Below are 26,896 nucleotides of genomic sequence, written 5' to 3' on the forward strand. Positions count from 1 at the left end.
CAAGCGATTCTATTCATATTATCGCATAGTCTAAAAAAAGAAAGGTAGTACGCCTTTTGCGCACGAAGTGGCGTCAGTGTTTCATATTTCAAAGTATATGAGTCGCAGCAGGTCAGACCTAACGTCATTCGATAGCTTACAGTTGAAGTTAGTAGATGTGCAAAAAAGTGGCGGAATTCTTTATAATCAGACGTAAGGTATTCCGCCGTGAACATGGGTGAACTTTCCGCAAAACTGCGTTACACTCTACAATTTAATTTGGTGAAGGTACAAGTGCTCCATAGGCCCGTAAAGAAATTTGTGCTGTTTATACGTTATCAAAGCAGGAGCCAAAAGATGGTTCCGTCGCTTTCGTTTTCCAAGATGCTCTTTGCAGTGGGCAGTTGTTATTTTCAAACTACAACAAATATATTCTCAATTTTGACCTCCAACGGCTCTTTTTTTTAGACAATCTGATATTTCATTAATAATGATATAATGTTGAATAAATCACTTCTCATGAAAATATCCACAAGAACTAGTTTACTCTTATGAATAAGTTTCAATTTCCTCAGATGCGATTTTGTTCATGTTTCGTAATTCAATACTTCATTAATAGCTCTAAGATATGTTATAAGTTATTTGTCATGAAAAAATCTATAAGGAATAATTTGCTTTTGGGGCTGAGTCGTCTCCCGTTCTTTCTCATATAAATTAAGGTTTCAAGAGAAATTAACACAAATGGCTGCTACCAAATAATACTGTGGATAGATAAATAAAAGGTACGAGCCACAGTTCTAAATTTTCTCTCTCCAATTTCTTTAAATAGTGTTATGCTGCAGTTATTACTGTAACATTTACTTGTGAAAGACGAAAAAAAATTTTAAGGCGTTTTCGGAAATCTTGATGCAGAGAAAACTCATTTCCGGAAGTAAACTATCCCTTGTGGATGTGTAAATGACTTATCCCGTATTGTAGGGTTATTAATGAAACATTTACATATGAGATATGTGCAAAATCGTCGGAAAAGAACTCTTTCCCAATGATTTTTCCCCAGAGAAATTATTGCCGTATTATATGATTTTTAATGAAATATTGATGTCTAGAAATATAAACAAAATTGTTAGTTCCGTTTTCGAGAATTTTTTTTTTTTCACCCTTCACTAAACGACCCTTATTTATGGAGGGTACGAAGAAAATTAGAACCTTGCCCGTGAGGAATCTTAGAATCATAAGTATGAAACCTCTTCTATTGCCGCTCGGGAGTAAAGAAAATAACCTGATGTTGAGTTCGCTCTTACTACCCGGAATACTTCATATCTAGCCGACAGATGCTGTTTATTAATATTTGTTTGAATAATTGAGCGGGTGTCTCTCGTAATAATGTTATATTGAACTCACTTGCTGCTCTAATAATGCTCTTATATATACTGTATATATTGGTAGAAACACATCTAAAACATCCAGTAGAAATTCATGGTTCTGGCATAAATTTGGTACATACGAAAAAGCTGGTAGTAGATGGTAAGATGTTATACACGATGTTCAGACATATGCAGTACTCGTCTTAATAGCAGGTGTAAACAATTCAAGCGGCCATATAAGCACCTATGCAGGTAGATAACCGCAGTGGTGGATCCAAAAGGGGAGCGCCCACCACTTGAAACGAATATGTAACTTGTGTGTTTTTTCAACGTCGACGAGATCAAATTATATATATACGGGGGAGGATCAAATGAAAACCTTAAAAGTTTATTATAAATTTCAAATGTTATGCTATAGCTTTGAAAGTTGACAATATTGTTTCTAACAGCATTCTCTTTCCTCAGTAGGTGGCAGAAGAGTCTAGTCAAACAAGCGCCAGCACAGCAGCAGTTTCAAGATGACCGTACCACTGTTCACACGCACCGCATTAGAACAGCGTTCGGTGATCTGGTTTTTGAGTAGAGAAGGTGTGAAACCAATTGAAATTCATCGCAGGATGGCAGCAAAGTATGGTGATTCGTGTTTGTCCCTGCAGCAAGTATACGAGTGGTGTAGGAAGTTTAAAAGTGGCGTAACATCTGTAGAGGATGCTCCTCGACCGGAACAGGCTCACCGCGTAGTGACCGACGACAACATTGCGCTAGTGGAACAGCTTGTAAAGGACAACAGGTGTATTACCCTGAAAGAAATCGCAATAATAATGAAGATTAGCTTTGGTTCAGCTCAACACATTGTGCATAATATTCTGCATTTCAATAAAGTATTAGCAAGATGGGTCCCACGTCAGTTGACTGCTGAATTGAAAGATCGTCGCGTCGGCACCTGTGAAGAACTTTTGCGTCGTTTCAACGCCGAGGGTGATGTATTTCTGGACAGGATTGTTACAGGCGATGAGACCTAGGTTCACTATAATAAACCAAGAAAGCGAGCAAGGAATGGCGGCATAGCTCTTCACCGAAACCAAGAAAAATTCCGCCGCACTTAACCATCAGCAGGAAAGGTCATGCTCACTCTCTTCTGGGATTCTAATGGAATAATTTGGGAACAGTACATGGCAGTAGCTAGTGACAGTAACTAGTGCTTCGTATTCAAAATGCTGAAAAATCAACTTCGCCCTGCAATCAGGCGTAAACGGCGAGGATTTTGTCCTCAGGAGTACTTCTACAGCATGACAACGCCGGACCGCTTACTGCCCGTTTGACCGTTGTTGAGACTATCGATGACATCAAATTTGAGTGTGTCATTCATCCACCCTATTCATCAGACGTTGCCCCCAGTGACTTTCATTTGTTTAGACCATTCAAAGAAGCGATGGGCGGCGAACATCTCAATAGTGATTAAGAGGAGAAAAATGCGGTTCACGAGTGGCTACAATCTCGATCAGAAGAATTCTTCCACCGAGGTATCCATGCACTTCCGAAACGGTGGAATACTTGCATTGAACGTCAAGGTGACTACGTTGAAAAATAAGAGGTAATATTTCCTTTTCATTGTTACATTCTAACATTTATTGCACTTTTAAGGTTTTCATTTGATTCTTCCTCGTGTATATATATATATATAACCAATTATCTGCTCTTGATCTATTGTTAGTACAAAATAGCTAATATTATTCTTGTGCGTTACGGTGGGTAAGGTTTCGCGTCCCCTTCGAATCTTCCATCCTTTTGCTCAAAAATGAAGAGATAGAAACCTTCCGTGGCCCAGTGACGGATCTAGAAAGGCGCGCACGCTTTCCTCAAGGAAAAATATAACCCTTTCTGTGTTAGTTTCACAGATTACAAAAGTACTTTTATCAGCATATTAGACCAATAGTCTACACACAAGTTGTTGTTACTACAGAGTAGCTAGTATCCCCAAATGTTACAGCTAGTAATATTGTGCTCCCCTGCCAACCTTGGATCCTTTTGCGCAGGAATGATGAAATATTAACTCCGTACCTCAGTGATGAATCTAGAAAAGGTTTTCTCTCCCTCTCACGGAAAAATATAATTCTTTTCGTGTTTGTCAATAACATGAGACAACAGGAGTGTTTTTTTCTACTAGTATGTTAAACCAATAATCTGCTAATAGTGTATTGTTAGTGCAAATTAGCTAATATCACCAAGTGTTTCAGCGGGTAATATCTTGTGCTCCCTCCATACCTATCATCCTTTTGTGCAAGAATGAAGAGATATAAACCTTGCGAGGCCAAAGGTGTCTTAGTGGTCAAAATATAAAAAAATATTCGAAACAGTTTTTATGATGATAAGCCCCGTTATGCCTGGCACAAAAATGAACATAAACCTTTCTTGACTGACCAGAATTACATATCTAAAAAGTAAATACCAGTGACTTCCAATTGAATTATACAGAGGTTTTTAACAAGCTGTAGAATGGAAGTAATAAATCAGTACATTGTGGAAAAAAACATTCCATACCAATTACTCCTTTCAAAATTTCTGGCGCCGCTCCTGCTTCAGCAGGAACATGTAGCTAGAAACACTCCCGGTAAGCAGCTGAATTAATTTTCTTCCAGAAAATTTTGTTCAGGGGCGAGGAAATCACACTGAGACACTAGTTGCTTTATTATAATAATAATAATAATAATAATAATAATAATAATAATAATAATAATAATAATAAAAAGTTCTTTACAAGAGTGACAAATAATTGCAGTTTAATCTTCTTTAGCTTAATCGAGAGAAGGAGAAATGTGTCAACTCCAGGTTAGATGCCTTGGAGATACATTGCTGTTCTTTTGTACCGTCGGAAAATGCTTTTATTATTATTATTATTATTATTATTATTATTATTATTATTATTATTATTATTATTATTATTATTATTATTATTATTATCCTTCATTTGATTTTGATTCAATTGTGAGCTAAACAGAAACGACTCTATCATTAAAACCGCCCTCCACTCACCTCGCTACTGAAGACTCTTTTGACACCAGTGAGTACAGTACTCCGGACAGGGATAATGGTTTGAGAGACCCTACCTCCAGCAATGTTTAGTACTGATGCTCTCTCATGGGTGGCCACGTTGACTCTGATCACTGGCGGTCACCATCCTGTCCGCTGTGGCATCCCGAACTACCTTTCTGTCCAGGCGCACCCCAGTGCGTCGTTGGGGCACTTGGGAATGGGAACATTTTGCATTGGGAACTTTCTACCTCCCGATGGACTATTAATACGGCATTCACATCGTACGCGATTGATACTTTCGCGAAATGACCGTCCGGCCCTTCGCAGTTCCATTATATGATCACCCTAAGTCCCATTATAACCACCACAAATTAAAAACATTCTGCCTATTCAGTTTCACACCTCAGCTATCAGCTCTCACATCACACAATCCAATAGTCTGTTTGTATTTATGATCTGTTTGCACTATTCTTGCTCCGCTCTTACTGTGTTATACATGTTATACACTAACATTTTATTTTTCATTTTAGACTCATGTGTGCATAGAACAAACAGCAATTGAGCTTCGCGCCAGAGGCCTGCAAGTACATGTCGTGGCAGATGCCTGCACGTCGAGGTCTCAGGAAGACAGATTGCTTGCATTTGAGGTACACTTATTTTCTTAGTTATATATATGTCTAAAATTTTTCAACATTATCTAGTACGCGGTACACTAAATGTCTAATGTAAAATGCTAAAGCAGACTCATCTAATCCAAAGATAAATGTACTACAAATACATTTATATTGAAGTTATCTTTTTTTATAATACGCATTTATGTATAATAAAAGAGAATACAGTCAACGTACCTTACGTATTCTTGGTATTTATATTTATAAGGCTTATTATTTCAACACTTTAAAATCCTCCGGTTTTTCAAAGCACACGTCACATAAGAAGTTGTTTCAATTTAATATGTGGATTTAAGATTTTAAGTACAGGCGTGCACATTGATCTACAACTTTTAATTAAAAGAAGTGTGCTTTAAAAAAGTCATCTGAGGAATTTAAGTGTCTTATCAATAGGAGGAAGACGCAAGGTACGGTGATTTCATTCTTTTTTGTTATACATGTTGTGTTGGTTGCTGATTGCAAATCTCATTTGCTGTTATGTATCTGTAAGTGCATATACACTATTTATTGAAGCATAACATGTATATTGCAAATTTGAAAATAAAAAGATGCTTTATATGATAATTAGTTATGGTTCCTGGTTGTATAAATGAATCGCTACACATAACGCCTATATAAGGATTCCTACAGATTCTGATGAAAAAAATTCCTTAACTTTTTCCCTGGCTCTTCATAAGAATTCTATGACCGCAAGCCTCTTTCTTTCCTACAGCCGACCTCTCCTTACCAGTACGACAGTTTCTCGTCAGCATGAATTTTTGTACTGACTTTGCTCTTATTTTCGTATATATTATCACTGCTCTTTAAAGTTAAAAAACAATTGTCTGCAAACAAGATTACGTATCTCTACGTAAAATACGAACAAATATATCCAAAACTTTTATTAGAAATGGTAAACAATATTTTGTTTGAATTAAAATTGACTAAACTATAATTAAAAACATAGTTAACGCAAAATCGTGACCAAACACTGACCTTCGCAGTCAAGGAATCCCTTTTCTTCTTGATTTCGTTCAGTTTGGTATTAATTTCTAGCTCCTTTTCATCACTTTCCCGTTTCATGTGTGTACTCTGTTGCTATATCTTCTGTACATCCATAAAATTAATAGTTTGCTGCCTTTTTCAGGTTTCTACAAGTCTTATTTTTGACGGTGTTGCTTAATGTAGAAATTTAATAATATGGTCCAAAATTTCCAATGCCCTCTAAAGACCACTGGTATTTTCCAACTAGCAGACGCCGCAGATCTTTAAAGAAAACCGTTACAAAGTGACTCGTGCATTTTGTGATCTCGGTAAACGAGCTGAAGAGTTATTGAATAATTAATGCAAACGATACAGTAGGTTACATACTGTTTACCCGCGGACATTAGGTCTCTCGACACTTCTGCGCATGACAGAAGTAGAACAGTCCACTACAAAAATAGGTATGTGTAGGTACAGGCAACAAGTGTTCGTTTTCTCCTCTGGGAGCGACTCTGGGGGCGAGAGAAAGAAGGCTGGAAGTTTAAACATAGTTGCCAAGCTACATAAATTGGATCCAGATCAGCAGTACATTCTAGTCAGGCGATGATGTCACGCAGTGAATAGAGCGCGCGCATTTTAAATGCAGCCTAGCTTTGTGTTTCTAGGGGTTTCGATATTCGGTTGATTGCGCCAAATACTCGCGCGAGGACATAAGCTATTGTCTTTCTCTACAGTAGACACACGTTTGTGGTTGTGCAGTTTACTGTTTTTTCTAGTTCTTTCTCTTACCTGTTTCGTGTTTATGCTTGCGCTTGTGTGTTGTGTGTGTGTGTGTACGTGCGTTGTTTTGTGTATATTTTAATACGATGGAGCCAATACCGTCAACCAGTGCTGGCGTGAAGAAACACTTACGTAGTGCCGAGAAAAGACTAATCCATAATGTGGTGACATTTTGTGACAAAGAAGCGCTAGAAGACCGTCTTCTAATTCCCCTTTCTCAGGCTACCAAACGTGCAATTGTAATTGCGAAAGTTTCAGAGTCAACTGTGAAAAGAATTCGTAGAGAAGCGAAAGGTGAAGATGTGCCGAAATTTCAATCGCCAAAAAAGCGCCAGAAAAAGGCCACTATCGAGAACATAGCTTTGGACGATTTTGATAGAGACGTTATAAGGAGAGTTATACATGAATTTTATGCGAACGAGAAAAAAGTTCCTACTATCCCCAAATTGCTTCCTGTGTTGCAAACACGTATTAATTTTCGTTGGCAACGCGAAACTTTAAGGAGAGTTTTACATGAAATCGGTTTTAGTTTCAAGAAGTGTCAGAACAAGCGAAAGTTTATAATGGAGCGGAGTGATATAGTGTTAGCTAGAACTCAATATTTGAGAACAGTACGACGTTACAGGAACGAAAAAAGACCGATCGTATTTTTGGATGAATCGTGGATAGACAGCAACTTAACCTTCAGCAAATGTTGGCAAAGTGGTGAAGAACATGGAGTTGTGGAAACCGGAAATGCCTCGCGACGCATAATTATTTTATGCGCGGGGGGAGAAATGGGTTTTATACAGAATGCCAGTTTAATGTACAAAGCCAATTCGACATCTGGCGATTATCATGGTCAGATGAATTCCACAATCTTCGAAACGTGGACAAGAGAAAAACTTATTCCAAACCTTCCTGAACATGCTGTGGTCGTTATTGACAATGCGCCATATCACTCAATACAATTAAACAAACCCCCAACATCATCTAACAAAAAGCAAGAGATCATGGATTGGCTTTCTGTAAACAACGTTCCTCATTCCCCAGACATGCGTAAAATTGAACTGCTAGACCTGGTGAAAAAGAACGCACCCACAACGAAGATATTCAAATTCGACATGATGCTCCAAGAGCATGGATTCATGGCTTTGAGATTACCCTCATACCATTGCGACATTAATGCCATTGAGTACGTTTGGGCAGATGTGAAAAGGTTTATCCGTGACCGAAATGTAACTGGAGATCTAGATATGATGACTCTGTTTAAGTACACTGAGCAGGCGATTAACAGTGTTACCGTGGAAGAGTGGAAAAAGCATTACTCTCATGTGGTGTCATTGGAAAATACGTATTGGGAGAGAGATGGAATCATTGAAGAAGTATGTGATCCTATAGTGATTAGTGTAAGTGCGAGTGATGATGATGATAGTGATTATTCTGATGACAGTGATGAATGAACGGATCTAACCTAAGGTGAGCTGTTTAGTTTTATTTACTTATTTTGTTTAAAATGCTATTTCTTTATTTTGTTGTTTAACATTTTATTACTTATTTATTTATTTAGTTTACTTATTTTATTGCCTTCAGTTGTTACTACTGCGCACTGGAATGTGGGACAATGTAGCTAAAGGAATCTGCTATATCCTATTATTAAAGTACTATCACCGGTGGATGAATTGTTACGCTCGTTACCTTGCAATTAAGGGGTCTCAGGTTCGATTCCCGGTGGAGACTCAGGTGGCTCGGTCCCATGTTAAACTGTGAAATTTCATCTTGAGAGGACATCGCCAGCACATAGACATGAACAACAAACTAGCATCAGTTCTTCTTATCATGGCTCTTGGGCTCTCTTTTAGCAATTTAATGCGCGAATTAGTTGTTAGAAACCATTATATCTCCCCCCCCCCCCCCATTGATGCACTCGAACAAAAATCATTCTACCACACATTTCACTACTACGGGTAATAATCACCGATTATCGTGCTTTCAGTGATGCAGGCCCACTTCGATTTCATTCTCATATTATTATTCATAAATGGGGGCGCGGTGGTAGAGCGTTCACCTCCGTTGCTTGGGGTCCCTGGTTCGATCCCAGCTCGCGACGTGTGGACCTTGTGTGAACAAACATCGTGCTCGTGGGTTTTCTCTGGGTTCTCCTGTTTCCTCCCACTTTCTTCATTCCACCATTTCATTCATTTCTCATCATCAGTCTCCTTTAGCCTAGCCGGCATAAGCGTGGGACGTAAAATTTAAGATTTCATTTTTTTATTCATAAAATCTTATCAGCTATAGTTTTGGTGCCGGGTTGGTAACACTGTTCAAACAAACCACCCTCGCCAATAACCAATGCCTTCCTTCCTCTTCTTCTTTTACACTTCTCTCCTTTCATTAACATAGACTCTCCTTGGCACTCTGCCAACTGGAGGTCTCTGCCGAATGGGCGAACAGTATATTTAACCCTGATTTAACACCAGCTTCCATCGCACTGTGAATAATATGCCAACAACATGTACCGAGGTTTACCAAGATCAAAGTTTACACTAAAAGTCATACTTCGGTAACAATTATTAAACCAGCTCGAAAATGCTAACTGACTAAATAATTACAGTAAATCTTACGAATATGAGTTCCCATAAATAAATATTTTTTTTTTTTTTTTTTTTTTAATCTGTGTGCTTTAAGTACTTAAGGGCAAGGTTTACTGTTATTTAAATATGGTAATCCTAAAACAGAAAGAAAGAAAAACTGAAATAAGAAATTGTTGAGAAAAAAGAGTGTATGGACAGAAAAGGATAAAAAGAAAGAAATCTTGCATAAGTAAGTGAAAGCAATGTCAGGCCCAGCTCAAGAACTACGTATTCAGCATCCACGCACTCAGAAAATGGGATCCTTCCAGGGAGTTGGTATAATAAATCAATGATTCATGGTGGCATTATGTGCAAAGAATTTTGAACTTATGTTAAAGATATTTCTGTTAGTTTTAAGTATTCTTCGTTTATCAAAACAAAAACATTGGACGAAACTTGAAATTTTCCTCTGACTTTCCACTTTGTAGAAACCTTGTATATTATCGTCGATAAAAGCAGTAGTTGAATGATATTATACGTATCTCGTAACTTGTTCTTCAAGCTCTTTCGAGGCTGCAGTGTTCCAGTGGCAGAGCGTTCACCTCTGGTACGTAAGGTTCCTGGTTGGATTCTAGCTCGCGCCAAGTGGAATTTATGGTGATATGGGTTCTCTCGTTTCTCCCTCTCTCTTCTTACCACCATTTCACTCATTGGTATCGTTACCGTCTCCGTTAGTATACACGACATAACTGTGACACGTAAAACAAAAAGATTTCATTTCATTATTCAAGCTCCTTCATGGCTAAGTTGTTTATGTTATCGCATTCACTGTAAGTTCTAGCTTCAATTCCAGTGAGAGTACACGTGATCCGAATTAAATGATAAACAGAAGCGTCACATTTCATAATCTTAGTGTAGAAAGATACATTAAACTTCAAAGAAACATTTAGAACAGACTTGCATGTAGTTCTCACAAATAATTCTTTATAGACCTTATTCGATGCACTATAGTTTATAGTGGTGATAATGCTTCTTCTATAACTAGCGAACTAAATTGGCAATGAACTTCTCACAAAATAACTACACAGGTTGGATGAAAAATAGTAATAACACTGTTTCTACGTCAAAGGGGTGTATCTCAGCATCACAATGGTTCCGTAGCTGATAAGAGCATGTGAGACGACGAAGTGTGGCGAGTGGTAACGATTGTGGATTGTTCAGTCAAAAGTAGCAGTACCGTTCAGAAGAGAAAAGTGGAAGGGACATAATATGTTTCGGAAAGACGAGCAACGTGCATAGATTAAGATTGAAGTGGCACATGGACGGAGTGCACAACACAATGTTTTCAGGGACTTAGTGACGGACTCTTCACCAAAATGAAGGAACCACTTCGCGGGAAGCACTAGTACACAAGAGAAGCCTATCTGTACCATAGGCGCGCTGATGGTGTACTACCTTTTCCACACATGTAACAGAAGGGATAGAGAGGGGATGCGATTACATTGAAGGAATGTAACAAGTGTTTTGTGCATAAAGTCAAGTACGAATTATAACGATGTTGTCATTTCTTTTTATCCAGCCCTTGTATTGCCTAATATTATTGTTGGGATATAAATTAAGGATTTATGTATTTTATATATAGGTTTGCAGAAGGTGGTGAGATATTGATACTAGTGTTGTTTGAGCTCCCTCATGGCTATATGGCTACTAGCATGCATCGTCTTCGGCGCGGAAGATCCGGGTTCGATTCCCGACTGGAAGTCACGTGCTGTGAATTCCACGTTAAGCTATAGGTTCACGTCTCACATAGGCTCGCTGCTGAAAGGCACGCTTAACTAATAGTACTAGTCAACAAGTGTTGTGTATATAATATTAATATGCTTTTATTGGGATAACTAACCAATAGTCTAAAATGAAGCTTGTATGTTTTGGAAGTATGGTTTCAAACTATAAATCGATTTATATAGTATGACAGGGTGAGAAAGCGTCAGAGATGAACTGATTTTACATAATGGTTTTTCTTTTTTTATTTCTTCTTTTGTAAATTATTATTATAATTAAATGTAATATAATCAGGTGTGTTTGAGGCCCCGCTATTGTACTCGCAGGGTGTCTACTGACCTGGAAAACCTGGAAATAGCCTGGAATTGGAAGAGGAACCTGGAAGTTTTAAAATTGTTCTTAAAATATTGTTTTTGGGATTGGTATGGAATAAATATATTTTTGTAAAATGCAAGAAAGTTATATACTACAGCATAAGTTAAAAGCCAATAATAACTTATTGAGTGGAGACGTAGTTCAGAAAGGCAGACAGACGTGAGCAGAGTGCAGGCGGTGAATGTTTTTGGAAAGTATGTTGAGGGTGCAAGAAGAGACTGAATAAAATTTTATTTGTTTGGCATGGTCGTTGTGAATAACAGTGACTACAAAAAGAGCTAAATTAGTCCCCGATGATGAGAGTAAGGTAATTGAAAAAGTTAAATTTCATGATCTAAGTTTGTGTCTTACACTGAGGGAATACTGGCATACAAGCTAGAAGGTTTCTCTGTAGTTGCTGCTTATTTGCATAGTATGAATCAAGCTTATTTGCTGCTTTGTGAAGACATTGGTTTACATGTTTCTGTAGCAAGAGTAGTAGACAGGTCTGGAACAACATTCCGCTTATACTCCTGTGCCGAAGCATTTTAACAGGAGTCCAAGCCCACGGATGTCGCAGTGAACACCATTCCCGGTGGCCGAAAGGTGTATCACCGGAAAAAAGTAAAATTGCCCACATCTTAACGGAATCACTTTTTGTATTTAGGTTAACATTTTACTAGTCTTGCAATAAATCCTGTTACACACTAACAATTAACATTTTATTTTTCAGCCATTAAAATGGCGAAAAGTAAAACTAAATTTCAGGACTCGTGGAAAGGCCAGTGGGAATGGGTTATTAGGTCCAACGATCCATTTAAAGCAGGCTGTAAACTCTGCAGAACTGATTTTGACATTTCAAATATGGGAGCTGGATCATTGAAATCTCATGAAAAAGGAAAGAAACATCAAATAGCTGTTAAAGCTCGTAATGCACAATGTTCGATCGTAAAGTTCTCAAGCAATATAACCAAGGAATCTTCCTGCACAAAAAATTCTACAGCATCTTCCAGTTCAGTGACTGGCACATCATCTACTCCAATTGTTCAGGAGAAAAATGAAAGCCCAGCAAAAACTAGTTGTATAATAAAGAGTTATTTTATCAAAGATCAAGTGACGAAAGCAGAAATAATCTGGACATTACACAAAGTTACAAGTCATGCATCGGCCAGAAGCCAAGCGAGTACAACGGATTTGTTTCCTTTAATGTTCCCTGAGTGTGAAGTTGCTAAAAGTATGCAGTTACACAAACAAAATAGGTTATGTCATCACTTTTGCATTGGGTCCATATTTCCAGCAGATGTTACTTCGTGAACTACAAAATTGTGAATTTTTTGCAGTATCTTTCGACGAAAGCCTAAACACTATCTCACAGAAAAATCAAATGGACTTAGTAGTTCGTTTCTGGCACAGTGACGAAAATAAAGTTTTAACACGTTATTTAACATCAGTATTCCTCGGACATGCTACTGCCCAGGATTTGTTAAGTGCATTTATAAATACTTTCAAGGACAAGAGTCTCGATTTTTGTAAATTACTTCAGGTTTCTCTTGATGGCCCCAACGTTAATTTGAAATTTCTGAGTGACTTGAAGGCCTATCTGAGTGAAGAAAATGGTGAAGGTCCACAGCTTTTGGAGACAGGAACATGCTCTTTACATATTGTTAATGGGGCTTTTAAGACTGCGCATACCAAAGCTGGTTGGAATGTGACAGAGTTTTTGAGAGTATTGTACTATTTATTGAAGGACTTCCCTTCAAGAAGAGCAGATTTCATGGCAGCATCTGGTACAGCAGTTTTCCCTCTTAAATTTTGTTCTGTTAGGTGGGTGGAGAATTCTAAAGTTATCAACCGTGCCATAACTATGATTCCTGCCTTAAAAGTTTATGTTGATACAGTGAAAACAAAACCTTCTGAAACATCAAACACCTCTAAAGTAAAAGCCCACATCTCTGATGTACTGTTGCTTGCTAGATTAGAGATCCTTCAGTCCGTATCTGTAGAACTAGAATAATTCCTCACTAAGTACCAGACAGACAGTCCATTACTACCGTTTCTATGGAATGACCTAAACACGTTGATTCGTAGTTTGTTAAGCCGCTTCGTGAAAGATGATGTCTTAAAAGTAGCTAAAACTTCAAGAAAACTGACCTCAATAGATGTTTTTGATAAGGACATCTTAAAACCATTTAATCTAGTTGATGTTGGATTTTCTGCGGTTACATCGCTTAAAGGAGTGAAGGATGGTAATATATATTGAACTTTAAGAAAGAATGCAGAAGATTCTTACAAGAACTGTGTAAAAAACTTATGCTAAAATGTCCTTTAAAATACAGTGTAACAAGAGCCGTAAATTGCTTGTCTCCAGAAACTATGACCAACGAAACCCTTCGTGAATCACGTATCACACTCGCCCTGGAGACATTTGTCGAGAAGGAGTAAATAACACCTGTAAATGCTGATATGGTAAATTTGGAATATTTAAAGTTTTGTTCAGACCAAGACACAGCACGTAAACTGTCAAATTTCAGTTACAAAAATGACAGATTAGACGTTTTTCTCCATGATCTGTTAAGTAAAGAAGGTGTCTCAAATGCGTTTAAAACATTCATGCATAAGATATGTGTATTTTTCCATAGCAGCGCAGCAGTGGAAAGGAGTTTCTCCATTAACAAAGAGTGCATTGTTGAAAATCTCCAAGAGGGTGCTTGATTGCCCAGAGAAGTGTGTTGGTTGCTGTGCGTGTTGCTGGTGACATACGTAATATGAATATCACAAAGAGTATGATCCAGTATGTGAGGAATGCATCAAGCAGAAGAAATGAATATCTGAAAGACCGCGGTGAAAACTAAGACAGAGCAGCTCGAGAAAAGAAAGATATTAGGAAGAAAATAAGAGAGTTGGAATTAAAGAAGAAAAGAATATTAACTGACGCCGAAGCAGAAGTAGATGCGTTGGAAGAACAAGCGAAAAAGTTAAGGGATGTTGAACTCTAGAAGTTAAATGTCAAAAACTGTTCACTGTGAAAGTTGTTTTCTATATTTGTTCATATAATGTGTGTGGTTCCATAACATTTTTAGTTTTTTAAACTTTCATGTTACAATACATTTTTAAATAAAATATAACTGATGGCCAGTCTCCATCCAAGAAGAAAGTGCAGTAACGTTTAACAATATGTTAAGAATTTGTATTATACATGATCATTTTCTTTTTACTTCTGAACTAATACTAATTTGACAAAAATGGCGGGAAATAGCTTACTCATCGCTAAGTCCTACCAGTACTTAGCATAAAATACCACAAGAGTACTTTAAAGGGGAGTGCTTGTAGTAAAATACTCTTATGGTATTTTATCCCATAACTTAGCGGTGAGTAAGTTATTTTCCCGCCATTTTCGTCATTGTTCATCGACACTCACGTGCTACTACTATAATATTAGTTTATTTGAAGTAATGTTTTTGACGGAAATTTACTATTATACAGGGTGAACCTTCAGTAAACCTGTAAATTTCGGGAGGTGATTCTCGAGCCCGAAACAAGAAGAAAATTCCTCTAACTTTTCTCCACGGTACATAGTTTTGGTGCCGAAAGTGTGGGAAAATGAACTTCCGAGTCCTATATTTCCAAACCTATCCAACGTAGAGAGTGCAGCTTCATATATCTTTAAGGAAGTCTTATCTGTTCTGAACACATGATTTGTGAGATTTTACGCAGCACTCTCTACTTTGGATAAATTTGGAAATATAGACGTCGGAAGTTCATTTTTCCACACTTTCGGCACCTTTTAGCTCGGAAACTATGCGTCCTGGAGATAAAAGAGGATTTTTTTCTTGTTTGGGTGCCGAGAATCATTTCCCGAAGTTTGTCGGTTTAATTAAGGTTCATATTCCTACATTAGGATATTTAAAGCTACTGTACATTTCTCTCAGCCGGCCTTCTGGTAGGGGATATTTTAATTAAACATTTTCTTGTGTAAAATGTTTTGAGAAACTACATTTCACTCAGTTTTTTTCTTTTCATCTTGTCACTTAAAGAAACTATCACTTGCCATATGCGTTCTCTAATTATAACCAGTTTTTATTAAAAACTATATAAAATTGCGTTAACTTATACATGTTACAATAAATGTCACTACTAATTAGACCTGGAAAAAAAAAAAGGAAAAATAAACATTGAAAACCTTGATAAAACCTGGAATTTGAAAATGAAGATTTAGTAGACACCCTGAGTCGCTAACGCTCCGCTCTCGGTGCGAGCGATCCCGGGTTCGATTCCCGGTGGGGCACTCGGGGGCTTTTTCAGGCCAGCCATTCTGAATGATGTTTTCCTGTTTTTTTTCTTTCTTATTCATACCAGGCAAATGCCGGGATAGTACCTAACTTATAGATCCCAGGCCGCTTCCTTCCTCCCCTTTCTCCGTATAGTGTCATCCCTCATATGTGACGGGCTAAATGGCCATAGATGCCGAAAGCCCAGAAATATAAAATCCTAATCCTAATCAGGTGTGTTTCAGTTGATCGGGGGCTAACTGGAATCTTGATGATAATGGACATTTCCACTGATTTTTTTATTGCTTAAAAAAAAAAAAAAAAAAAAAAAGCTTGCTGATTGCGGAGAACACTTCCTTTCGCTCATGCGACGATTCTAACCAGTCGAAATTTGGGATAGAATTCCGGTCTGCTACTCGTGCGCTTAAAACAACGACCACCATGTCTGTATGTCACAGGTCGGTACAGGGGAGAAGGTCTGTGCCGTTCACTCGGAAAACTGCTTAGGGAAAGATACGATGCATGTTTCTCAAATGTGTACGACGTTGCTAATCAAACAAAGAATAAAAAAAGAAACAGAATTTAAGGTTTATTTAAAAAGCAAGCTATTTATTTATTTATTGCCAATTATTTGAATATACTTAAATACCTTACGACAAAGTTGAAGTGTACTAATTCGCTACAGTATACTATTGACATTCTTTGCAGCCTGAGGTAAGAAACTAATTAATATTATCATGTTTCGGTCACCGGCCGACCTTACGAAGCGAATTTTATTCACTCTTAAGAAAAAAATCAACAATATAAAAGCATAGTTATTTGATAGTAGAGTGCTAATTTCTTATATGCAAGTTCATCGTGGATTCGATAGCTATGCGCTCAGGGGGAAGCTCAAGGAAATTAATACATGAAAAAACTTTCTCCAAGTAAAAATAATCTAAATTCCTTATTGAGCTCAACACAAGGACGCACAAGCTTACGATTATAATTATGTTCATGAGCATTCTGATAATTTACCAGTGCTATTATTGAACTACTTTACACATTAGCAATATTTTGTCATAATATTTTCGCGCTTACTGTCGTTTTCTTTAGCCCATGGAACATACTCGTAAATTGTTTATATTAATCCATGTGAACATTTACCAATTGGCTGAAGTGTTTTGAGCACATAAGTTAACATTTAGACTAACAAATAAACAGATGTGGTCTCACAGTAATGATAACTAACTAGTTACAGTGGCCTATTACTGAATAAAATAAAATGAAATTTCTACTTTTATGTTCTACGAATATGTCCTATAGGCAAAGGCAGACGGATGATTAATGAGAGTGAATGATTATAAAAGAATCGATGGAATGGTCATGTGAGAGGTAATGTCTGAATCGCGAGAAAACCCACGGACACGATGTTGCCCACCACAAATCCACATGGCTTGAATTCAAACCAGGTACCCATCACACTAGAGGTGAGCGCTCCACTATTGATCCACTATGTCCTTTGATAATGAATGTTTGTGATATGTCATGACGAGTAATGAACACAATATTCTGCTCCAGTGAATGAAACAATGAAAAAGAAATCAATCTACTGGACGAAACCTATCAAAGGCTGAACTATTCAAATGTTTGCTTTTATGATTTTTTTTTCTTTCTTTCTTTCACTTGTGGACTTCAGAACACAAAAGCGCAAAACTTTCATGATATAATCTTTTGTAAATGTACCACCATATAACAAACATTAATCATCTCAGAGCTGAGGGCAGGCTTGTAGCCACCCCAAAAATGTAGGGGGGGGGGTAGAAGTTAGGAGGGTTAATCCAACCATATTATAGTTTATTTGCAAGCCTCCCGTGAAAATTTTAGGGAGCAGTAAAAATTTAGGGGGGCTGCTTCCCGTGGATACGGGCCTATCTGAAGGGGAGAAAGAATATAAATAAACTTATGTTTGTATATTTAGGACACTATTTCGTGCGAGGTTATTGAAAAGAAAAAGCTGAAGTTTCATAGTAACATCATAAGTAACACATAATGAATTTCTGTCAATAATCCTCTTGTTCAGGCTTGAAAAATTCTAGACGTCAGGACGTCTGGACGTCTGATTTATTGTCTGCACCGATTTTCGGAAGGAAAATCTGCTGGTGCTCTAAAAAAAAATTTCACCTTACAGTAACTGTCCTTGCATTCGGCTGCACTATGGCTGCCACCAATCAGCTTCCCCACGAGTTTTGCTTGGGTACTCTGCTAACTGTCCATTGAGCTTTTCCAAAATGAAATTTTCAAAACTTTATCCAATTTAGTCAGTCACTAATCACACAATTTCCGTTAACTTCAATTAACTTTGGTGATGATTTCCAAATTTTTCACAATTTATGGACGAGGAACTGAAATATCTGTAGAAAGACCAAGAAAGACAAGGAGAAGAGCTCTAATTGGCTCTCTGATGACGCAACAAAAGGATAGCATCTTAAATCTCGACACATCAAAAGAAACCGAACCAATGATGATATCTGGAATGAGCCTCAAACGAAGCTGAGATTTCTCTGCTCCAATGAGAAAATAATTACTACCTAAACAAAGGGATGTGCCAAAAGACATCATGCCTGAATTTTTCAATGATAAATTTTGAAGAAATTACAGAATTGAAATTTTGTGTTTCCTTGCGAAGATTCCCTACGTTAAAATTTCCTTGAAAATAATACGAAACCTATGATAACTTACAGAATATACACTTTTGAACCCACATAACATGATAATAAGGACAAAATATGGAATATGACTAAAATATCAGGTTATATGTAATTTTTATAGACATTACTTAAGTATGGTATTATTTTTCCGAATCTTACAATTAAAACTAAACCTTAAATATAATGATTAATATCAAATAATTCTCAAAGCTAAGCATGAACAAATATATATATAGAGAGAGAGTGTTCCAACATTTTACGGACTATGATACATTATACTTGAGTATAATATAACAAACTATCCGGCCTAATGGGCAGATCAAATAACAAAAAGCATTCAATAAATATTTACATAGTACTTCCTGAACCACCCGTAGCATTAAAAGCACCATTTTTATTATAAAACTAGCTCATTCGTTTCTTCTGACCTCTTGGTACAGGCCAATACTTAATAAAAACTTCTTATGTTTTGTAGCACGCATTTCAATAATTTATTATAGAAAATGAAAATATGTACAATATTGTACACATTTTAAGATAAATTTAATAATGTCTGACTCAAAAAATCCAAGACACAGTGCAGTATGAATATATAGTCACAACTTTAAAATAACTAAACATTAACGAAAATCGTACGCTTTTTAACACAAATTACATATCTTTGTTACATATGTCTTTTATTAAAAATAAATATTGTTTTAAAACAAAGCCGCATAGTACGGAGACTGGATACTCGCGAGTCTGCTGCAGTTCCTTCCCATTTCTTTTCAACTGGTAGAGACAAGTTGTGCATGATGTTCAGGAACTATGATGTGTTCAAGATGTTATTTTAATTTTTTGCAAAATTATTTGTGGAGGTTTTTCGAAATTTCCAGTGCCTATTTTCACATTTTAGTTCTTAAACGTCCGGGCTCTAGTTATGAAATACATTGTAACATATGTAGATAGGTAAACCTATTCGGTTAAAAGGTTTTGCGCCCAAACGGCCACGTCCAAATGTCTGCGCCCAAATGTCATGGACCCAAATGATATAGGGAATATTATTAGGATTACAGAGAGAGTGATTTGTTGTAAAACCGGGAAAAACTAGAATAATGTTATGAAATGAACAGTTTTTTTAATAAAGTAATTTATGTCACTGCACTCTCACTAGATATTTCACTATGTTGAACTCTAGGTCTATTTTTACTTCTTTTATTCGAAGATTCAGTGACTGTTTCTAAAGCATTATCAACTTCCGGAGTGTTTGAAAGACTGTCTACACTTCCTTATTTCGTTCTAAAAAGCGAATGATTTTGTCATCAGGTCCTGGATTGGTCAAATTATATTGCCAAGCTTTCTTGTTTGACATTTTTGTAATAATCAAGCAATCACTTCACTCGGGAAAAAAAAAAAATATCTAGAAACAACGAAATTTTACAATTTTACAACAGCAATTTCCACATACAATGTTCCCGTAAATCTAACAGTATCAGATACAGATTATTTTTCCCTCCAAGAAAATCACTAGAATGTTTCCAGTATAGAACTATTACCAATATATGAAACGCAGAATCAAAGCAATGTTGCCAACATATAGAGATTAATGGAGAGAAAGTTCGAAATAGAGAATGTTTCTATATCACCAACTGCTGTACGGAGTCCGTATATTAGTTTCTGTTTATTATTTTTATAAACTGATTTGCACATATCGTGCATAGATAATGGCATGATCATAAATAGGGTTAATTTTTTCTCACATTAAAAGTAAAATTGATTCACAAATTTCTATCTTTAAATAAATAACAAAAAATGAACACGGGCCCAGTTGAACTCCGCTTAGCATTAGGAAGGTTAATATACAAGAAGTGTACAGTAATTAAAACTTTTTTTTTTTAAATTTTCTTCACAGAGGCTGCGACAGATAGGTTGCTTCATAACAACAAGTGAGACTGTGATCTTCAAGTTGCTTGGTGATAAAAATAATCCTAGCTTTAGCAGCATCCGTTCCTTAATCAAAACAGTATCTCCTAACACTGGATTGGCATCGAAAATATAATTTAATCAGGGGAAAATATTGTGTACATATTACATGTAAGTGGTAGAATAGGTCGAAAACGGTGCATAATTATACAATTATTGAGAATCAAGAAATAAAAAGTGCGTTGTAAAGCTTTGCTGTTCTCCATCCGAAGTCTTTAATATTGTGTCTTTATCTTTGTAATTTTAAGCTCATTGTGTTGACTCTCCAGTGACTTTTCTGTATGATCCATGAAAATGAAGAGTTAACTTTAGCAATACATAATTTTTTGTTGTAAGAAGTAGGTATTTACAGAATTAATTTTGGAATTTGCATATTTTAAAATTGACAGCACACATTATTGCAGCTTACCAGATTTTGCAACATTTTTTTTTCTTATGAAGCAAATAAAACAGAAATTTTGAATTATACTTACACAATTTTTATTGTTATTTTATACTTATATAATTTTTATTGGTAATTGTTTATTATTTACATTATTTTCACTGTGTATTATCAAACTAAATCATATCCCAATCTTCAGTAGTTTTATTCATTATAATGTTCTGTTGTTGTAAATTATATACAGATCATATACAGGGTGTTTTAAAAATGTGGCTTAATATTTTACGAATAGATTCCTCACATCAAAATCAAAAAGAAAAAAGAAAAAAAGAAAGAAAGTGCAGATGGACCTGTGATCAAAAGTGGATAGTTTTGGAGTTTTGGGGAGACGAAAACGTGAAATAAGTGAACTTTAAAAGTTCATATCTCCATTACTATGGGACCTATCGTAGTCGGGTCAAGACATCACTGAGGAACTGATATGTGAACTACCCAAATACCCATGTTTATGAATGCTCCAGTACTTGCACACCAATTTTTAGAGAGGTAGGTAGAGAGTGATCAAGTACTCCCAAACAGTCTCTCTAAAAATGATTGTGCAAGTACAGGAGATTCTGAGAGATGGATATTTGGATAGTTCACATATTAGTTCCTCAGTGATGTCTTGACCCGACTACGATCGATCCTATAGTAGTGGAACTATGGACCTTTTAAGTTCATTTTTTCACGTTTACGTTTCGTTTTCACTATTAAACTATGCACTTTCAACCACAGGTCCATATAAACTTTTTTTTTCTTATTTTGATGTGAGGAATTTATTCAAATTGTGACAAATATTTATAACACCCTGTATAACAGATCATATATTATTGTAAAATTCTTTCTGAGTGGATGTTAAAATTGTAACCCAGAGATTCTTCATTTTGTTGTTGCTGTTGATTAAGGAAAGCACGGAAACTGTGTATAAAATATTGGAAACTGCAATGAAGTAATAATTTGAATAATTGCTGGTTGATTTACGTTTTTAAATTGATTTAATGTGATTTCCTTTGAAATTCTTAACGCAGATATCCAGAAATAAATCATGTTGTTAACTTTGTCAACGTCATCAAATTTTCGTAAATACCTGTCTCTGTAAGGTAATTGTACTCTGAAATTGTTCCTTGTAATTTTGCTACTTTAATGATATGTAATGTAAAAAGTGAAAACATTGCTTTAAAATTAGAGTCTAGTAAGTGATTACGTGAAGTATATTCTGATACAGTGCTATTGCATCATTACTCTTTGATCAGAAAGGAATAGGTGTGGCAAACAACATATCATACTGTTAGTTTTTTTGATGAATCGACAGTAGGGTTTGAATATCCTATAAAGATATTGTATTTTGATTAGCTATTGAGATTTTCTCAGAGCATGATTATTTCTGAAAGGCCACTTACAAAGAAGCTAAATATTGTAAAAGCAGTGTTTAAGGTCATAATGGGTAGAACTAGCTTTCATACTGGTTGACACACAAGATTTGAACATCGAAAGTTTCTTCCTCTGAGTTGATTTCAATCACTTCAGTAGATGATGTCTTCATTTTTTTATACTGCGAACAGAGAAGCTATATAAAATTCCGAGATTGGCATAGCCTAAGATCCCGGAAACGTCCAAAAAATAAACTGACAAATAAGAAAATGAAAAATTGTGATAACTAGTTAATTAACACTTAGTGATAACTAATCATTACTTTTAATGCTTTTGTAATTTCAGAAAGCGAAATCATGAACTTAGGGATTCTTGATTTCTGTATTTGTGTGCTAAAGAAATAGGCCTAATAGAAGGCAATAGATTCACATTGTAGACTGTAATTACATTAACTTAAGCCACGCTTCCATATGCAGAAGAGTGTAATGTTCCTAGTACGTGATTTCTTCAATACTATAGTATAATGAATATAGTGTTTTTTTTTTTACATTAAACTTTTTATTGAAAGTTCTTTTACACATAGAATAAAGCAGTAGTTCATTGTCTTACGAGTATATAATGCGTGTGAAAAACGATTTTAATCTGAGTAACATATTATTCCAATGTCAAAAAATAAATTCACTTTGTATATTGATATCTTACTTGCGATAAAATAGTTTTGCTAACTCGTTATGTACTCACAAGATGATTAAGAATTGCTTTATTCTGCATGAGAACGTACTTTCAATAAAAATATGTATTGATGAAGCAAATCTAATTATAGAGTGACAACACAGATGTTTACATAAGAGAATATGTTCTTGATATATCATCACTTACTTCCATCGGCTTAACGGTGTATTAATAATGTGTCGAAGCTAAATAATATTTATAATAATAGTGAAACTAATATTGACAATTTAATCGAGGGCTTCCCGTAGCCTTATGATTAGAATGCTCGCTTTTAGGGCACGAGATCGTAAATTCAAACTCTACTGGAAATTCAGCGCCTTGTATAGAAATCTAATGATGGTCCGATTGCAGTATAGTAGATCCTGTGTTTTAGAAGCTCGATAAGGATGTAAAAGCAAAACAGTGCCTCAGATAAGACTGATCCCGATTCAATCAACACCAAAGTTTGAAAATGTAACAATTTGTTATGATCGTGTCTTACTCCAAATTTTAATCTATCTATTACTATAGTAGGATATTCTATTAATGTGATAATTGTGATCAACAGTCATCATCTAACAATTCCTTTTGTCTGATGTTAGGTTAATCTTTTCACCATTACAGGATAATTTCCAATAGAATTCATTATCTAACAGAATTTAATTTAAACGAATTGAAAGTCGCAGTAACTTATCATTAGGACGATTACCTGGATCTCAAGATGAAACCTCCGACGCGTTGATTTTTGGTTTGACAAATATCGTCTGAATAAATTTTTTCAGAGCATTCCCGTTTTGTTAATGTTATTATTCCATTAATTATTTCACAATATTTATTTGTTCATTTTCGTTATCATAAATAATGTAACAGAAACTTCTATGCAGAAACAATAACTTACATGGAAGACACTTCAACTCATGATTTTCCCCTTCGCCCCTCCCCGTGACACTACAGAAACAATGACATGGTTCTTAGAAGAATATGTAATCACCGATAGCTATGCATGCCCTGCAACATGCTCTCATGTTGCTTGTAAGGTTGGCAATAAGTACTTGTGAGATGGAGTTTCATTCCTATACCCGCGTTTCTGACAACTGCTGCATGGTTCTTGGTGCATCGGGACGTGCTCCAAGACATCTCACACGTGCTTGGTAGGATTCAAATCTGAGAAAGAGGCAGGTCAGTCCATTCGTCAAATATCCTTTCGTTCCAAGAGCCCCATCATCTACACAGTTCGATGTAGTCGAGAATTATCCAAAAAGATAAATTCGGGGCCGACTGTACGTCTGAAAAGGCGCACGTGGGGAAGTACAGTGCCATAATAACGTTGACCGGTGAGTGTACCGCGTTTAAAAATTTTGAAGTTGGTATACCCATGCAATATTATGCTTCCCACACAAGAAGAACTGGACCATCAAAACAATAATGTTCGACAATGTTCATGGATTCATTGCGTGTTCTCATATCGCCAGATGAGTGTGCGTCCAGATTCACTTCTCAGACAATCTACTCTCATTTGAGAAGAGAACGTGACCCACTTTTCCTCAATCCAGTCCTGATGACCTTGGCACCACTGCAAACTGTGCCGCCAATTTGCGGTTATCAACGGCATACAAAATAATGGGCGTCGTGCAGTCCTGTTACATACACCCACTGTTTGATGCCAGTTCTTTCTTGCTTGTTTCACATTGTAGCGGTCGGCCTTTGCTGTATTGATGGTGATTAACCACCACATTTCCGTCGCACGGCATTGCCTGTGGTTCGCAATGCTCCTCATGCACGTGAAACAATGCTCTGGGTAATACCAAACTCCTGGGCCACACTTGTCACAATCACTTTTCCATTTTGCCGATGATTCTTTCCCGTGTGAAGTCATCCAGATTTTATCTCCGGGCCATGTTGTTGTGAATAACGTCACAATTCACGTGCTGAGCTCTCACTGGCACATTGTCTTGTCCCTTTCAATCAGTTGCTTCATGTTGAGATAGCAGATCTATTCGGCGATACAGTCACGCCATGCAATGTCTTGCTTTTCGCGCAAGTGTGAGAGACTTTGGTAACATGCTATCAGGCTTTCATTTCATTTCCAACGACTACCCAATATTTTGTTACTTTATTTGTCTCACCCGTAAGTTTTGTACACCATTGTATATTTATTTAAACCTGTCTTGCTGTAGATTGTAGAAGTGAGCTTTTATTTATTTAATTTAATATTTTCATTGCATTAACCCTCACAAATGTCAGCTCCAATAACAAGAACAAAGTCTTTAAATCTCGAAAATCAGAAAGTTAACCTGGAACGTATTTTATACATCGGAAGGAGTGTAGAGGGGGAGCGGGTAAGGTCATCCTCAAAGAATGGACTGATGTGAGAGCGGAGATGTGGAGTGAGGATTATGTGAGAGCTTCAAAGAGCATATCCACCATATTACATCAAAAGAGAGTAATTTTTACGAGTTATTGTGAAACGTTTTCAAACCGAGTGAGAAGAATGGGGAGTTAAAGCCTCTCCCTCATTCTTGACCTATTTTAACCCCAAGTAGCGAACATTGTAAAAAAAACTTAAGAAAACATAGTGTTGTATCAAAATTGAATATTTTTTTTACAAAAGTTAACATGCAACTTAATAAAAATCGGAGGAAGTTGGGAGCACACTTATTCCTTGTTGACGCGTTTTAACTCCAAGTCGTGGATATGGTTCGGAAGCCTCAAAGAAAATGTGTCTTCTCACAAACTAGTAAGAAGCAATTGTCCACCGTGTGCCTTGGCTCCGGCACCACAACCTTCCCAAATATTTGTTGACCTCATTATTATTAAACCATCGTAAACTCCACATTCCTGTGGCAAATGTCTTTGTGTAGGACCATATTATTTATGAATAACAAGTATTCAAAAGCTGTGGAATTAAAATTAGTCAGGTCTGTATCGTGTGACAATCATCCTTCAACCATTCATTTCTCTTCTTTACGACACGTACAAATTGCAAATCTCACGTTAGTTCACTTGTACTTAAATACGAACGTTCCCAAACAAAAAGAAAGAAAAAACTGAAGCAGCATTATGGAGAAAGATTATGGAAATACACAATGCACATGTTTTAAAAGTAATTCGCCATCGCTCCCAGAATGCAAAAAGAATGCGTACATTCACCGAAACGTATATAAGATCAGCATCATGTATTCTGCCATTACTTGTAGGGTACATACCGCAAACTGAGAAATTACCACGTATCACGGCCCTCAGCTGACTTCATCTTCACGTCGCTATTATTCGTTTTAATACCGTCTATCAATTAGTTTATTCTGTCCCATTCCCTTTTTTCCTTACATCGTAGATTTTATCACGTCAACTTCTTTCGCCCATATACTTTATTTTATTTATTTTTTTTTATTTTTTTATTTATTTATTTTTTTTTTTTTTAAAGTTTGAATAACACACACTGTTGTCTTTTCTGCTATTCCCATCACTTCATCACTATTCCGTTCGATACAGCTAATCCCCAAATCCAATAATCACAACCATCGCTCCTTGAAACTGAAAACATTTAAAGAAATTATTGGACTATGCATTGAATTTCAACTATATTTCCTCAGAAGGAAGATATTAGATACGCTAGCGGTATTGCAGCGAACCACTGCGCTAGTCAAATGTTCCGAAGAGTGAGCCTCTTTTATATATATACTGTATATAAGATCTGTTAAATTTTTGAATGATTGGGTTAAAGAAAACAGACTCACATTTACACCATATCAAGTGACACTTCGAGCCACGTCAGTTTGAGACTCAGTGTCAAGTAGCTAAAAGTTTTCATGTATACATTTAGATAAATGCTTGAGATTTGTATTTTTAATGTAAAAGAAACTTATACAAAATAACATCAAATGATACTTGTAAGCAGTTATATTTGTCATTTATTGTGTAAACGTAAGTACTGCTAATTTTTGACATAAATGCACTAATTAGTAACAGCACCGTTTTCGAGTATATGTGGCATG

At 36.3% G+C, this 26,896-nt stretch overlaps 1 protein-coding gene across 1 annotated transcript in view; it reads left to right on the forward strand.

The window, feature by feature from the left end:
* The window catches only part of LOC145668098 (isochorismatase domain-containing protein 1-like), a 38,906-nt gene extending 12,054 nt beyond the window's left edge, over positions 1 to 26,852 (forward strand). The window contains exons 3-4 of the mRNA XM_081735621.1: positions 4,907 to 5,023; positions 20,328 to 26,852. Coding sequence (XP_081591747.1) covers positions 4,907 to 5,023; positions 20,328 to 20,474 — 264 coding nt within the window. The 3' untranslated portion in view covers positions 20,475 to 26,852. The remainder of the gene's footprint in view (positions 1 to 4,906; positions 5,024 to 20,327) is intronic.
* Positions 26,853 to 26,896: the final 44 nt, after the last annotated feature.

Source organism: Thermobia domestica, chromosome 13 (assembly GCF_964235325.1).
Source record: "Thermobia domestica chromosome 13, izTheDome1.hap1.1, whole genome shotgun sequence".
NCBI lineage: Eukaryota > Metazoa > Arthropoda > Insecta > Zygentoma > Lepismatidae > Thermobia > Thermobia domestica.